At 26.6% G+C, this 14,312-nt stretch overlaps 4 protein-coding genes across 5 annotated transcripts; all 4 read right to left on the reverse strand.

Moving 5' to 3' along the window:
• Positions 1 to 1,479: 1,479 nt before the first annotated feature.
• LOC108746110 (ejaculatory bulb-specific protein 3-like) lies at positions 1,480 to 3,681 on the reverse strand. Its single transcript, XM_018482660.1, has 2 exons — positions 3,461 to 3,681; positions 1,480 to 1,710 (listed from the first exon to the last, which is right to left on the reverse strand). Exons 1-2 carry the CDS (start codon positions 3,654 to 3,656, stop codon positions 1,562 to 1,564), a joined length of 345 nt encoding a protein of 114 aa, XP_018338162.1. The 5' UTR covers positions 3,657 to 3,681; the 3' UTR covers positions 1,480 to 1,561.
• Positions 3,682 to 5,212: 1,531 nt separating this feature from the next.
• Positions 5,213 to 10,368, reverse strand: LOC108746106 (ejaculatory bulb-specific protein 3-like). 2 transcript variants are annotated; one of them, XM_018482656.1, is made up of 3 exons: positions 10,332 to 10,368; positions 6,126 to 6,303; positions 5,213 to 5,464 (listed from the first exon to the last, which is right to left on the reverse strand). In XM_018482656.1, the coding sequence occupies exons 1-3, from the start codon at positions 10,347 to 10,349 to the stop codon at positions 5,304 to 5,306; spliced, it is 357 nt and encodes a 118-aa protein (XP_018338158.1). In that variant the 5' UTR covers positions 10,350 to 10,368; the 3' UTR covers positions 5,213 to 5,303. The 2 variants fall into 2 exon arrangements, with proteins under 2 accessions (XP_018338158.1, XP_018338157.1); XM_018482655.1 differs by lacking the exon at positions 10,332 to 10,368 and having other exon boundaries at positions 6,126 to 6,339.
• On the reverse strand, positions 9,170 to 10,393 carry LOC108746108 (ejaculatory bulb-specific protein 3-like). Its single transcript, XM_018482657.1, has 2 exons — positions 10,157 to 10,393; positions 9,170 to 9,477 (listed from the first exon to the last, which is right to left on the reverse strand). Exons 1-2 carry the CDS (start codon positions 10,347 to 10,349, stop codon positions 9,299 to 9,301), a joined length of 372 nt encoding a protein of 123 aa, XP_018338159.1. The 5' UTR covers positions 10,350 to 10,393; the 3' UTR covers positions 9,170 to 9,298.
• A 2,518-nt stretch (positions 10,394 to 12,911) lies between these two features.
• On the reverse strand, positions 12,912 to 14,028 carry LOC108746109 (ejaculatory bulb-specific protein 3-like). Its single transcript, XM_018482658.1, has 2 exons — positions 13,813 to 14,028; positions 12,912 to 13,119 (listed from the first exon to the last, which is right to left on the reverse strand). The coding sequence occupies exons 1-2, from the start codon at positions 14,006 to 14,008 to the stop codon at positions 12,953 to 12,955; spliced, it is 363 nt and encodes a 120-aa protein (XP_018338160.1). The 5' UTR covers positions 14,009 to 14,028; the 3' UTR covers positions 12,912 to 12,952.
• Positions 14,029 to 14,312: the final 284 nt, after the last annotated feature.

The raw sequence follows: 14,312 nt of genomic DNA on the forward strand, positions 1-14,312 counted from the left end.
ACATTATCTGATATAATAAAGAAAAATCTTTTCAAAGGAAAAAATTATATTGTTTTCCTTATTATTTAATATGAGTAAGCAGGTATTCTACAATTACTGAAATTAATAATTGCGTGTATTATCAGCACGCTCTTTGAAACTAATGAATCAATTCTAAGTAGAATCGTAAGGCTCGTAATTTGGTCTCGTAAGATTTATAAGAACTTATGACTGATGTTCTAATTTTATGCGTATATATACCATAAAATTAGTATGATGATTCGTAAATATCTAACGATTTCTCGTAAATCTTACGGCTAGCAAGAAGCTAAGATATTGCATAAAGTTATAAGCATTTGTAAATTCTTACGAGAATATGTTACGAACCTTAGAATTTAGGCATTATAAGTCTTTCACATTATAGTTTAATATATTAGATTTTATATTTTTGTTTTCACTGATGGTTAATTACTTATATTTATTGATATTTGGGCAAAATTTAATAATTTTATAGATATAAATATATATACTTATATATAAAACTTTAAATAATGTTTCAAATTTGTGCTATTCCAAAATAAAGCAATAAAGACACCTACTTGTACAAACATAAAAATATCCATCGCGGAAAGTGCGCATATTATTTGTTAGATATTTTTGTATTTCAGATTGTAGATTCGGGAAACATGTTATATGACGGACAGATTAAATATATAATTATATATAAAATATGTCTTTATTAAATTTTATATATAGTTACATGTAATTTTATGTAATTATATATAATTGTATATGAAACATTTTTCCTGAGGATATATGGTGTTATTAGATAGATGGTTGATTTCTTAATAATTATTATATATATAACAATGCATGTAAACATAAATTAATTAAAATATCAGATCGACGTAGTAAACTATTATATAATTGTGTACATGTGCTCTAACACTATATATTTATAACATGCAAGAACAATTATTATTCTGTTATATAAAACTACTATGTCATTCTTTCTACTTATCAGATAAGAATGTTATAAATTTACATAATAAACATATCTTGATTATGCTGATTCTTACTAAGTTGTTATATAGTTTAGAAAGAGAGAGATAATTAGGTACATATTGTTCTCTTTCTCTTTCTTAAATATTAGTAATGAGGATAATTACACAAATTACACAATTAAATTGCTTTTTTTATTGCTTTTTTTATTGCGCTTCTCCCAGTCAAAGCGAATTAAAGAGAGATACTGATAAGCTTTAATTGCGTTCTTTTTGTAAGATTGAAGATGCTAAAATCAATTAAGACAGAAAACGCGCAATCCACATTTATTACGTTTGTTAGAAAACCTAGCATAATTTATATCGGAAAATATTAATGGTTACATTTTTTATGAAACGAAGCTGAAACCATTGTACTTTTACATTTTATTTCATAATGTAATACAAAAATTGATTACACTAATGACAGTATTTAGAAATTTTTTTCTTTTTTGAAGAGATGTTTCCGAATATAAAAAGATTAATAATGTTGTAAACGATTAATATTTTTGGTTCTTTTCGTATTTTCCTTGTTAGTTATTTCAGCGTTCTTCTTGTTGATACTTTGCGACGAAAGCCTTCCATTGTTCAGGTTTATTTTTTTTATACCAATCCTGTACTAAATTCATCATTTCTTTTTGTTTTTCAGTACATTTCTTACACTTAGATCGAAAAGCTTCTATAATAATCTCTGAAATTAATAAAAAAAAATTTTGAACCAAATTCTTGACATGTCCGTCATATTAAAAAAGTCATTGTCAGATTGTTAAATGATCAGAGTGATTACACATTATTATTTTGAGCAGCATATATGTCATAAATAGCAATATTACAATGAGATACAATTTTTATTATATCTGTATAATGATATCAGATCTAGTAAAATCCTCAAGTAGAACACCAATCATTATGACATCAAAATAATAATTAAAAGTCATTTTTATTATTTATGATTTATTAAAACATCAGTTTAATGTTAAGATGATTTGTTGTTCTGCTTGATTGGACATTTGCACGTCACTATTTTATTGTAATATTATTGTAACTTTTTTTATTGTAGAGGTTTTAACCTTTACATCCCTTTACTCGCTCCTGTCTGAACAAAATTTTGCGCGTCACGTACATCGATAAAGTACGTGCTGCATGCGCCTGTCGCTTCAATTGTTACTGTTATTTCACTTTATAATCGTAGAATTAACTAGAAGCTTAACTAGAAACTAAGTAAAATTACAATTGAAAACTATCTCATTACGATGTAATCCTTTAATAGAAGTGTAAAAAACGAATGATCCTATAATGACAAATGGGGGAAAAAATAAGAGAAAGGGTTAATTTATAACAAACATAAAATTCTCTTTTCCCTCTTTCCTTCCGTCTTTTCTTCTTTCTTTTTTATAACTAACAGGTATGAATAGAAAACTGAAATTGAAGCAAAGAATATTTAATGAATTAATTGCAAAAAATGATTTTACAAAAAATAATATTGAACGTTTTCTCTATTATATTTTTAAAAAATTAGAATATTTATTATGAAATCAATGATACAAAATATTTTGAAGGCTCCAAATTATATATAATATTCCCTTTGTATATCTATTAATCTACTTTTACATCTAATATACGTTACATTTAAATAATACAATCTTTGAACTACAATATTTAGGATTTGAGGGGATATTATTAGCATTATTTATGTTATTTTATCCTTGTTTTACATCGAATGAAAATTAAAAGTAAAGTGACACAAATAGCGCCTCTCTGATGCACTTCTAATGTCAGTTATTATTAAGAAAAACTTAAAGTATGTTAATATTTCAATTCTTGCAATTTTCAAATTTCTTAATTACATATCTTTCAGATTGAGTTTCCCAAATAAAATATATTTTCTCTCGAAATTAATTGCGAAATATTATTTTGGTCATTTTTTTGTCAGAAGTTTCTTACTTATACAATCATAAATTATTCTAAAACTACTGATACATGTATATTGTTGAGGAATATTTTATTTCTAATTGATTAACTCTTTATAGTCACCTGGAGGTGACCATGAAGGGTTGATCATTTAGAAGATCCCAAAAAGATATGAGGCTTTATATTCCTAAGGTCTTTTTTAAAAATGGGACTTAAACTATCCGAAATTTAAAATACTCTTTTAACCTTGTGTTGCTCCTTGGATGTCAGCCTTAGTGATTTTTTAAATATGTTAAAATAAAAACTTTAATTTAAAAATCCTGCATTCCATATTTTATATTCTCTTTGTTTAAAGTATGTTTAGTAATTTTTGTGATTTAAAGAATTAAAGCTGTAAATATGGCAATCAATTAAAATATTGGGATCATTTTGCTTCTTGTGTGACCAACATAAAATTTTTTGGAGATATGACTACGAAGGGTTAAAGAGTCTATCGTGAAAATTTGTTCGTTGAAATCGTGTATGTATACCTTTAAAGAATTTTGCATCTGCCGTTGTGCATGGCGCGTTTCCCATAAAACAATTATAGTATTGATCTCGCAATCTATTATTTTGAAGGATATTTTCTGCGTCAACTTTGTCATACCGATCGGAGTACAATTCTTGCGCTAAAACACAAATCAGTGTAATAACAATGATTGTCACGATGTAGTTTAATCGAGCCATCGTTTCTTCTGTTTTCACGTTAACTTATGAGATACTGATTGAATGTGCATCTTATTTATACATTTACGAGATAAAAATTATCATATGTAAGATGATGAATACACATGATATTATAAACAGAATGTACCTGATTATAAATAAAAAAATGAGCTGTGGTTATTTCTAAGTAATCAATGCACTGATCTCGCAATCTATTATTTTGAAGGATATCTTCTGCGATAACTTTGTCATACCGATCGGAATACAAACATTTTGAATACACATGGCTAATTAGCAATATAGTATGTATATGTTTTCATAAAGTTTCTACATAAAATTTTCCAAGCACTCGTAATTCTCATAAATGAACTAGTATAATAAATGAAATATACCTATAGCATAACATTTTTTCTGATTACATAAATGAAATAGTATAATATTAATTTAAGGAGACAACTTTGCACTTATATCAGGGTTGCCACAGACCGGGAAAAGTTAGGGAAATAAAAATTGGTGAAGGAAACCGGGAACAATCAGGACTCTTTGAAGGACTCTTAATTTCTCCTTTACATGTTATGTATGGAGTCTCTTCTTCCGTCGTATTTCCGTCGCATTTCTTCCGTCTTGACTATCTTAATTCTTTTCCTTTTGATAATCTTCTTTAATTTTTCGCTAATCATTTAATATTCTGTTGCAGCTTCTTCACGGCATGTGCAAGCTGTATTATTTATTAATCAGGTATTTTGTACTCTAGCTTGAATTTTAGACAAATGATTAATTTCTTTAAATTTAGTACACATAAATTAAATAAAAGTACAAACAATCTAAATTATAAATATTATATTAATATAATAAAAACTGTTATATACATGGTGAGTTTTAGATATCTATTGGTTTTCAAAATGAAATAGCAATACGATATATAAATAAACTTAAATATTAATTTCTTTTTATATATATAACAATAAGAAATAGAATACCATTTGAGTATATCTGAATATATTTTAATATGACTGATTGTGAGAGAGTTTAGCAGAAACAACTGTTTAATAAGCGCTCAGTTATTTTTTATTATATTTAGTTTCTACACCTACTGTTAGAGCGAAGAACTAAAGACAAGAACCAACCATATTAAAGAATCAGTAAGCGGTTCACATTCACATTTATTAAATAAAAATATTGGCATTATACATATCATTAGATTAAATAAAAATACGGACGTAATAGGTATGTAAACCGAGCATTCTAATAAAATTGCTGTGTTGATTTAGAAAGAGAGAGGAAGCTTTTGGTGTGTATTGATCTTTCTTTAAAATATATTAGTAATAGGGATAATGATATATATATATACATAATATTAAATAGCCCTTCCTATCATCTCCCTTTTATCACCTGCTTCCAACATAAACAGTTAAAAAAGTACTATTACTTTTCAACATCACGTTCTCTTTCTGAGCGAACATAAATGTTAAGGTCATTTAAAATAGACAGCGCATACATTTTACATTTTATTCCATTGCACAAGTACAAATTATATCAATAATTATAGTATCTAGAAATATCTTATCTTTTTTAAAGAGGTATTTCTAAATATTTAGATCCAGTAATTTTATAAATGATTAACATTTTCTATTCTTGCCGTGTCCTCCTTGTTGATTATGAATACAACTACCAGTTCTTTTTTTTCATATCCTCAACAGACTTTGCAATTAAAGCTTCCCATTGTTCAGGTTTATTTTGTATATACCAATTCTTCATTGCAAGCAGTAGTCCCATTTGTTTTTGAGTACATTTCTTACATTTGGTTTGGAGAGCTTCGCTCAAGATTCCTAAAATTAAATTGACATATTGGTTTTAATTAATAGTAAGCATAAAATTCTCTTTCCTTTCTTCTTTCTCTAATTTTTTCTTTGTTTTAATTAACAAGTATATACGTGAAATTTTAAAAAATTAAGTTTGAAGCAAAAATTTAATGAGTCGATATCTATGCAACTTTTACAAAAGTGAAATTAAAAAATAAGCTTTTTCTTTATATTTTTAAGAAATTAGAAAACTTATCCCCAAAAATTAAATGTTACAATAATCTTTGAACTCACCTCTAATGAAAAGCAATATCTTATGATAAGGGATGTCTTTTCTAAATTGGGTTCGAATGTCACAATCTTAGCGCAATTTAATGTCAGAGTTTAGAATAGAAAAAGTTCAAAATATGTTATTATTACATTTTTTAGTTCTTTAATTATTTATCTTTTTGATTTTTTAATTTTTATATTTTCTTATATTTCTCAAATGAAAAATGTTTCCTTGAAATTAATTGAAAAACATTATTTTAATACTTCTTTTATTTATGCTTATTGCTAGAAATTTCTTATACAAGCATTAATTAATCTAAAGCTATTGATACGTATAAATTGTTGACAACTTAATTGTTAATTAATTAAAATTTGTCGTAAAAATTTATTCGTTGAAATATTCCGAGTATAAGTGTACCTTGAAAGAACTTCGCATCTTCTGTCGGACATAGCGCCTTTTCCAAAAAACAATTGTAGTATTCAACTAGTAATTTATTGTTTTGAAGGATACTTGTGGCGTCAATGTTGTCATATTTATCGGAGTATAGCTCTTCCGCTAAAACGCACAACAATGTTACACTGATAATCGTCACGACGTAGTTTAATTGAACCATATCTTTTGTTATTTTCATCAACTCGTCTGAAACTGAATGGTCAATCAAGACAAGCTACCTTATATTATGAGGCATTCATCGTCTACAAATGTCAATTTTTTATTTCGTACTATGCATATCTTATACACTACGAAATAAAAAAATTGACATTTACAGACGATGAATGCCTTATAATATAAGGTAGTTTGTCTCATTACATAATGGGAAAAAATCGATTGTGATATATGTTTAAATTATCCTTTCAAGCGTATAAATATAAATTTTAATATATATTATGTACCTATAGCTAATAGCAATGGATTATGCAAATAACATAAATAATCTCATAAAATTTCCATTCCAAGTAATAATTTTTTGGCATTAATAATTTTCATAAATATAGTATAATGTTTCCTGTACAATAACTTTATCATTGGACTTGTCAATAGAATAAGGAGATTGACTCGCCACTCTTCTGTCTCGCCATGAAGAAGTGAGAGATTTACAACATATGTTTAGACATACTGATGATGTCTCGAAAGCAAATCGAAATGTCTATGCGTAATTAATTATATATAATTTTTCGATAATAAATGAGTCTTATTTTCGCACTAACAACCGCGCATATAACTCTCATTAGCCCTTTATTTGTTTTTATATTTCGACATTCTGGAGAGTTCGTTACTTGTCTTATTTAAAAGAATATAATAAAGAAATAAAAGAATATCTATAAATTTTTCTGCAATTTCTTTAATTATTTTTTATTATACAAGACTCTTTCAAGGATGTATCACACGTACAATCCTTGCATAGAAAATTAAATTTGGAAAATGTGTTTAATACTTACACTTTAAATAAATTATATTAGAGCATAAATTAAAACAATATTACTATTTATTATTAAAATAACTTATGACCCAGATAGTAAACCGTTACTAAATTTGTTGTTTTATTTTTAAATAATCTAACCTAGAATAATCTGTAATTTTTTCATAATTTTGTTATCATTTTGAAAATATGTACAAAACATCCTTAAATGGAAAAATGTATATATAGTCCGGGTATATAAAAGCGATTGCACCTCTAATTGCGAATGAAAATTGTATTGTTTATGTGTTGCAAGCATTAATCTTTCCCACTTACTAAATCAAGATAAATGCGATAATCAAGCGATTATATTATAAATAACATTGTGCATCGGAAATAAGGAAAATCGGTATACTTTATGCAATTATGTATTACATAAAACGGTTAATTTTTTTTTTTTAATGAAAACGCAGCATATGTTACGGTTCTATAAATTGGCTGCGTTTAACAGAAAAAATAGCTTTGCAACTGTTGTAAAATTCTTTAATATGATTAGTCTTGCCTTTAATTCCTCACTGGATCTAAATGTATAAACAAATCATATTGAAAAATTTTACAACATTTGCAAAGCTTCTTTTTCTGCTGAACGCAGCCAATTCTTTTATTCGAACGTATCAATAAATAAACCACTGCTGGCTTTGAGGCAAGTATTTTTCAACAAATTATTCGCAGATTTAAGATTTTCATTAACATCAGATTGATTTGATTATTAGTATTCTTATAAAAATGCTTATTAGCATAAAAACTGCTTATCAATATAATAATTAATATTAATTTAATTCTGCTCATGATTACGTTTTAAGACCGAAAAAAATTTTAACGCGCAATTTATAAAATCAGATATGTATATAAATTTACATAGAAATATTTGCCGTTTTATAAGCATACGTTGCCGTCATTTTGGTGCTTTATTTATTGTAATATTATACATAAACAACAATGTTCCATTTTTAATTTTACAATTTTTTAATCATATTTTTATAAAGGCACTATATGTCACGCTTTAATGTCAAATTATTATTAATGCGCACGTGTAGCAACTGTCTTTGCAAAGCAAACGCCTTGTTTGGGCAAGGCAAACGGTAATGTTAATCAGCATGTAATATATGTATATCAAGATATCAGTGATACAGATTTATTTGCGTGTTCTCTCGACAATATTTCTTTTATCATGTTGTGAAATTTTACGATAACAATGAAGTAGCGCATAACACATGCCATTTAGTTCATTTTTTATTTGTGTATATATATATATATAAGTTTTTATTTGTGTAAAAATTGTATTGTTCATATCGCAAAGTTATAAAAATTGACTAATCACAGTTAAATATTCTTCTCGTATTCGGCTGGTGAAATTTTTACAACTACACAGCCACTTACAATTATGCATTTGTAGAATAGGCTTTATATGAAATATGCTTTAGGGATACTTTATTTAACTATTTAATTAATACAGTTTAAATTCAGATTGTTTAATAAATTACTAATTTTATTTTGATCGAACTGATAATAACATTTTATTGATTTTAATATTTTTATTTATTTTAAAATAGTATGAACATTATAGGGCACAGCAAACAAAACAGTAACACGATTAATTTGATATTTGAGTTATTATTTTTTACAATAAATTTTATACATGCATTATTTTCGTCAATTTTAAAAATTGGTATTTATAAAGTTTGTTTTTATGCTAATACAATCCTGTGATTGATTAATAATATCTTAAAATATTATAAATCAATCACAGTCGTTTTAGCATCTTAAGACTTAAATTACTGTATTACTGTTACAGTTATAAAAAAAAGATCACGCCGTTATCACGCAGTCTCTTATTAAAAGAAAGTAACTATAATAGTAACGGCATTACAAATAACGAGTTATTTTCAATCTCAGTCAAAATTTTTGGTTAATGGTTTTCACACACGAAAAAAGTGTAAATCAAATACATTTATATATTTTATTTTATGATATATTTTTATACATTTTATAGCATACTAAAACTACAATAGAAGCATGGATTACACTAATAATTATAACACCTTGAAATTTCTATGTTGTCTAAAGAGATGTTTCTAAATATCAAACATTCAATAACTTTGTATGATTAACATTTCTTTCTGTGCTCTTCTTATTTCAGCAATTTTAAAGCAGCATTCTTCTTTTTCATATCCTCAACAGATTTTGCCATAAGAGCTTCCCATTTTTCAGGTTGATTTTGTGTATACCACTTCGTCGTCTCAGCATACATTTCTTTTTGTCTTTCATTACATTTTTTACAATTAGTTTGCATAACTTCGCTCTGAACCTCTAAAATTAAGTAAAGAAAATTCCTGATATATTGATTTTCATAGTAAACATAAAATTCTCTCTTTCCTTCTTCTCTATTCTTTTTTCCTTCATTATAATTAACAAATGTATGGAATATTGAAAAATCACGTTTGAAATAAAAAAAGACCAATATTTATGTTGTTTTCACAAAAATATATATAAAATTAAAAAATAATTTCCTTCCGTCATATTTTAAAATAATTAGAAAATTTATCTAGAAATTAACATTATAATAACCTCTGATTGTCTGAAATAAGACTTAATATTTCTTATGCATGAATATATATCGGATGTTTATTTTTAAATTGCGTTCGAATGACGTAATCTTTGCACAATTTAGTGTTAATTTTGAGAAAAAATTTAAAATATGTTATTATTTCAAATTTTCTTGCAATTTTCAAATTTTTTTTATCATATGTGTATATTTTTTATTAAGTCTTCTGACAGAAAATATGTTTTTCCCAAATTAAATGAAAAATATTTATTTATTCGGTTATTTTCTTTGTTTATGCTTATCGTTAAAAATTTCTTATACAACATTAATTATTCTGAAACTACTGATATACTAGTATATATAAACTTGGCAACTTGATTTCTAATTAATTAAAGAATTTGTCATAAAAATTTATTTGTTGAAACACTCTGAGTGTAAGTATACCTTGAAAGTATTTCGCGTCTTCTGTCGGGCATGGGCCCGTTTCCATGTAACAATTGTAATATTCTTCTCGCAATTTGTCATTTTGAAGGATACGTGAGATATCAACATTGTCGTACTGATCGGAGTAAAATTCTTCCGCCAGAACGCACACCAGTGCAATACCGATGAGCACAATGTAGCTTAATCGAATCATTTCTCCTATTTTTGCACTAACTTTTAACTGAACAATTGCTCAAATGTACTTCTTATTTATACATTCGGCACGAGATAAAAACATTGACATAAGAATGACGAATACCTTGTAGTATTAAAGTAGCTTGTCTTATTGTGTAATAAAAAAAAATTAACTGCGATAGTGTCTTAAATTATCTTCTTAGTTATATAAATCATAAATTTGAATATGTATGGTTAATAGCAATTACGTAAATAATGTAAATGTTTTCACGAAGTTTCTATTTCAGGTAACAATTTTCAACGTCTTATTCGTTAGCGGAATAAAATTAACAATGTAAATTCTAATTATTATTTTTATTTGTTGCTAAAAAATGCCAAAGAAATAAATTTGTTGCTCTGTAAGCTTTCTTAAAAAATAATGTTTTGCTAAAGGAACATAGAGTTAGCGGAACGTAATATATATGTATATAATAACGAAATTATACTTAATAATAATGTTAAGGAATTGTTGCTAATTTGTTTTTGTCGAAACATTTAAATTTTATTGATTGTGAAATAAATGTACAACGAAAAATGTTTCAACGTGCAAATGATTAAAACACTAAAATATCAGAAAAAAATTTATTTCTTTCTTTGATATTGAAATCTCTAGATACGTCGAGAGCAACAAATTCAGACAATACCCCAATTTTAAGTAATGTTTTGCTGACACTTTACTCTAGTATCGATGTTTTTCATAAGTGTGCGTTAATATTTTGTGAGCGTTTTAACTTATTTTTCTTTACCATTAATGTTTTTATATATATTTATCAATGATTAATATTACAGACGTATCCTTAACAATAGTATTGTTCCGGGAGAAATATAATTACCTGTTAAGGATATATCAAGATGTTATATCAAGAATATCTACTTTAGATTAGTTTCTCATCCCATGGAGGGATCCCGTTTGCCTACAATCGATTGCCAACAGTATCGTTTGCCTACATCACTTTTGCCGACAGTTCGTTTGCACACAAAAATTATTGCCTACAGTTTGATTGCCTACATGCACTTTTACACACAAATAAAATTTTAGAAACGAAGTTACTTTTATCTACATGTATTACTTACATGTATTATTATCTACAGCTCGATTGCCTACATGTATTATTGCCTACAGGTCGATTGCCTACGTACATTGTTATCTACAGCTCACAACCTTCCACGCGAAATGAGGGCCATGTCACATAAAAAAATGGGGGTTGGTTAGGATTAGATATTTTTGGAAAAATATTCCAAGCGGACACTGTCTACGCTGACACCCCACTGTTTACAACAGATTTCCTAAAAATATAAATTATTTTCTTATTTAACTTTAATTTTATATTTGTGCGCAAAAGTGCTTGTAGACAATCGAACTGTAGGCAATTATACATGTAGGCAAAAGTAATTCTGCTTCTAAAAGTTTTATTATATTTGTGCGCAAAAGTGCATGTAGGAAATAGAGCTGTAGGCAATAATACTTGTAGGCAATAATACATGTAGACAATAATACATGTAGGCAAAAGTAACTCCGTTTTTAAAATTTTTATTTGTGTGCAAAACCAAAAATGCATGTAGGCAATTGAGCTGTAGGCAATAATTTTTGTGTGACGAACTGTCGGCAAAAGTAATGTAGGCAAACAATACTGTAGGCAATCGATTTGTAGGCAAAAGCAACCATCTCTCATCCCAGCACCAGGTCTTATAAGTTAGCGGAACAATTTGTTGCTCTCAAAATATTCAAGTTTCAAATTTGTTACTTGCAAAATATGTGAGTTTTTTTACATATTTTGGGAGAAACTAATCTAAAGTAGATATTCTTGATATAACATGGTATTATTATTCCGGGAGAAATATGATTACCTATTAAGGTTACGTCTGTAATATTAATTATTGATAATATGTATAAATATGTATAAAAATATTAGTAATAAAGAAAAATAAGTTAAAACGCTCGCAAAATATTAACGCACACTTATACTCATACATTATGCTATATATTATACATCACGTTATTTAAATATTTTTATACATTATTGCATATTTTTATGCATAATGCATTACATTTACTGCCTATTTTGCGAAATTTAATTGTTTTGGAAAAAATGTTAGTTGATTAGACAAAGATAGAAGTAATGTTTCATGAAAAATTAAGTTAACAGTCAAAAATTGACAGTCACGTGAAATATTAAATTAAATATGCATGAATATATTAAGGTAACTGTGCTATTAATTATGAATGAATAGTATAATATTATCTATATTCTGATTCTATACAAAAATTATATTTTTTATGTGTGTTTGTAAAATAAGGATGTTGCAAATAAATATTCTAATTTGTATTGATAAAAGAAACGGTTATTGTTTTCAAGTAACAAAAGTGAAATTAATTACACTTCTATTTTATTATTAATATTTATAACATAATACTACAATACAAACACTAATTGTATTAATAATTATAACATCTAGAAATTTCTGTTTTCCAAAGAGATGTTTCCGAATATAAAAGTTTTAGTAATTTTATAGATAATTAATTCATTTTTGATTTTTTTTTCGTGCTCTCCTTATTTGAGTTATTTCAGCAGTTGTTAGCAATTATGCACCCTGATTTTTCTTTTTTAGATTTTCAATAGTCTTTGCGACGAAAGCTTCCCACTGTTCAGGTCTATTTTTTGAGTACCAATCCACTATTAAGTCCATTATTTCCTTTTGTTTTTCGGTACATCTCTTACATTTAGTTTGGAGAGCTTCGCTGGCAATCTCTAAAATCAAACCAAACAAAGCTTTTGACATATTGGTTCGAATTCATAGTAAGCACAAAAATTCTCTTTCCTCTCTTTCTTCATCTTTTTCCTAATTAATATTATGTATAGAATATTGAAAAATTAAGTTAGAAACAAAAAAAATATTCGACAAACTGATCTGCAATTTTTATTGATCTATGCAATTTTTATAACAATAAGATCAAGATCCTTTATTTTTAAGAAATCAGAAAATGTAGTCAAAAAACTATGATATATATTATAAAAAAATCTATGATTGTTCCGAATGATAGGTACGTAATATCGTAATGTTCTCATAGATATGTATTAAATGTTTGTATTATTATTTCATAACATTTAATTTAAATAATGCAATCTTTGAGCAACTTTGTGTCAATTTTTAGGAAAAATTTGAAATATGTCATTATTTCACTTATTGCAACTTTAAAAGTTTTTTATTATATGTATATCTTTTAAATCTTTCGAATGAAAATATATTCTCTTCAAATTAAATAAAAAATATTTGATAGTTTTTATGTTTATTCTTATTGTTAGAAGTACTTTATTTATATGGTTATTAATTATTTCAAAACTATTAATACATGTAAACTGTTGAAAAATAATGGATTTTTAAGTGTTTAGAGAGTCTGTCGTGAAAATTTATTTATTGAAATATTTTGTGAATAAGTGTACCTTTGAAGAATTTCGCATCTGCTGTTAGGCATGGCGCTGTTTCCATAAAGCAGTTATAGTATTGATCTCGCAATTTATCATTCTGGAGGATATCCTTAGCATCAATGTGGTCGTATCGATCGGAGTAGAGTTCTTCCGCCGAGACGCACAGCAGTGCAATACTGATGATCGTCACAATGTAGCTAAATCGAATCATTTTCTTCTAGTTTAATACTAACGTATGAGACTGAGCGATTATTTAAATACATCATCTTTTTATACGTCTGTGAAACGAGATAAAAAAGAATCACGTGTAAAATGACGAATGTTATACCTGGTAATAATAAGATCGCATGTCTCTGATTGCTAATAAAAAAATTTACTGTACTTGTCTTAATCAACTTATTCTCTACTGATCATGCATTAACATATGTAAATGTTCTCCCTAACCCGGTAAGTTTCTAGAAATTTCCAAATATTAATAATTCTTATAAATAACATTTCTTGGAATCAACTTTGCA

This window comes from Trachymyrmex septentrionalis, unplaced genomic scaffold (assembly GCF_001594115.1).
Source record: "Trachymyrmex septentrionalis isolate Tsep2-gDNA-1 unplaced genomic scaffold, Tsep1.0 scaffold16, whole genome shotgun sequence".
NCBI classification, from domain to species: domain Eukaryota; kingdom Metazoa; phylum Arthropoda; class Insecta; order Hymenoptera; family Formicidae; genus Trachymyrmex; species Trachymyrmex septentrionalis.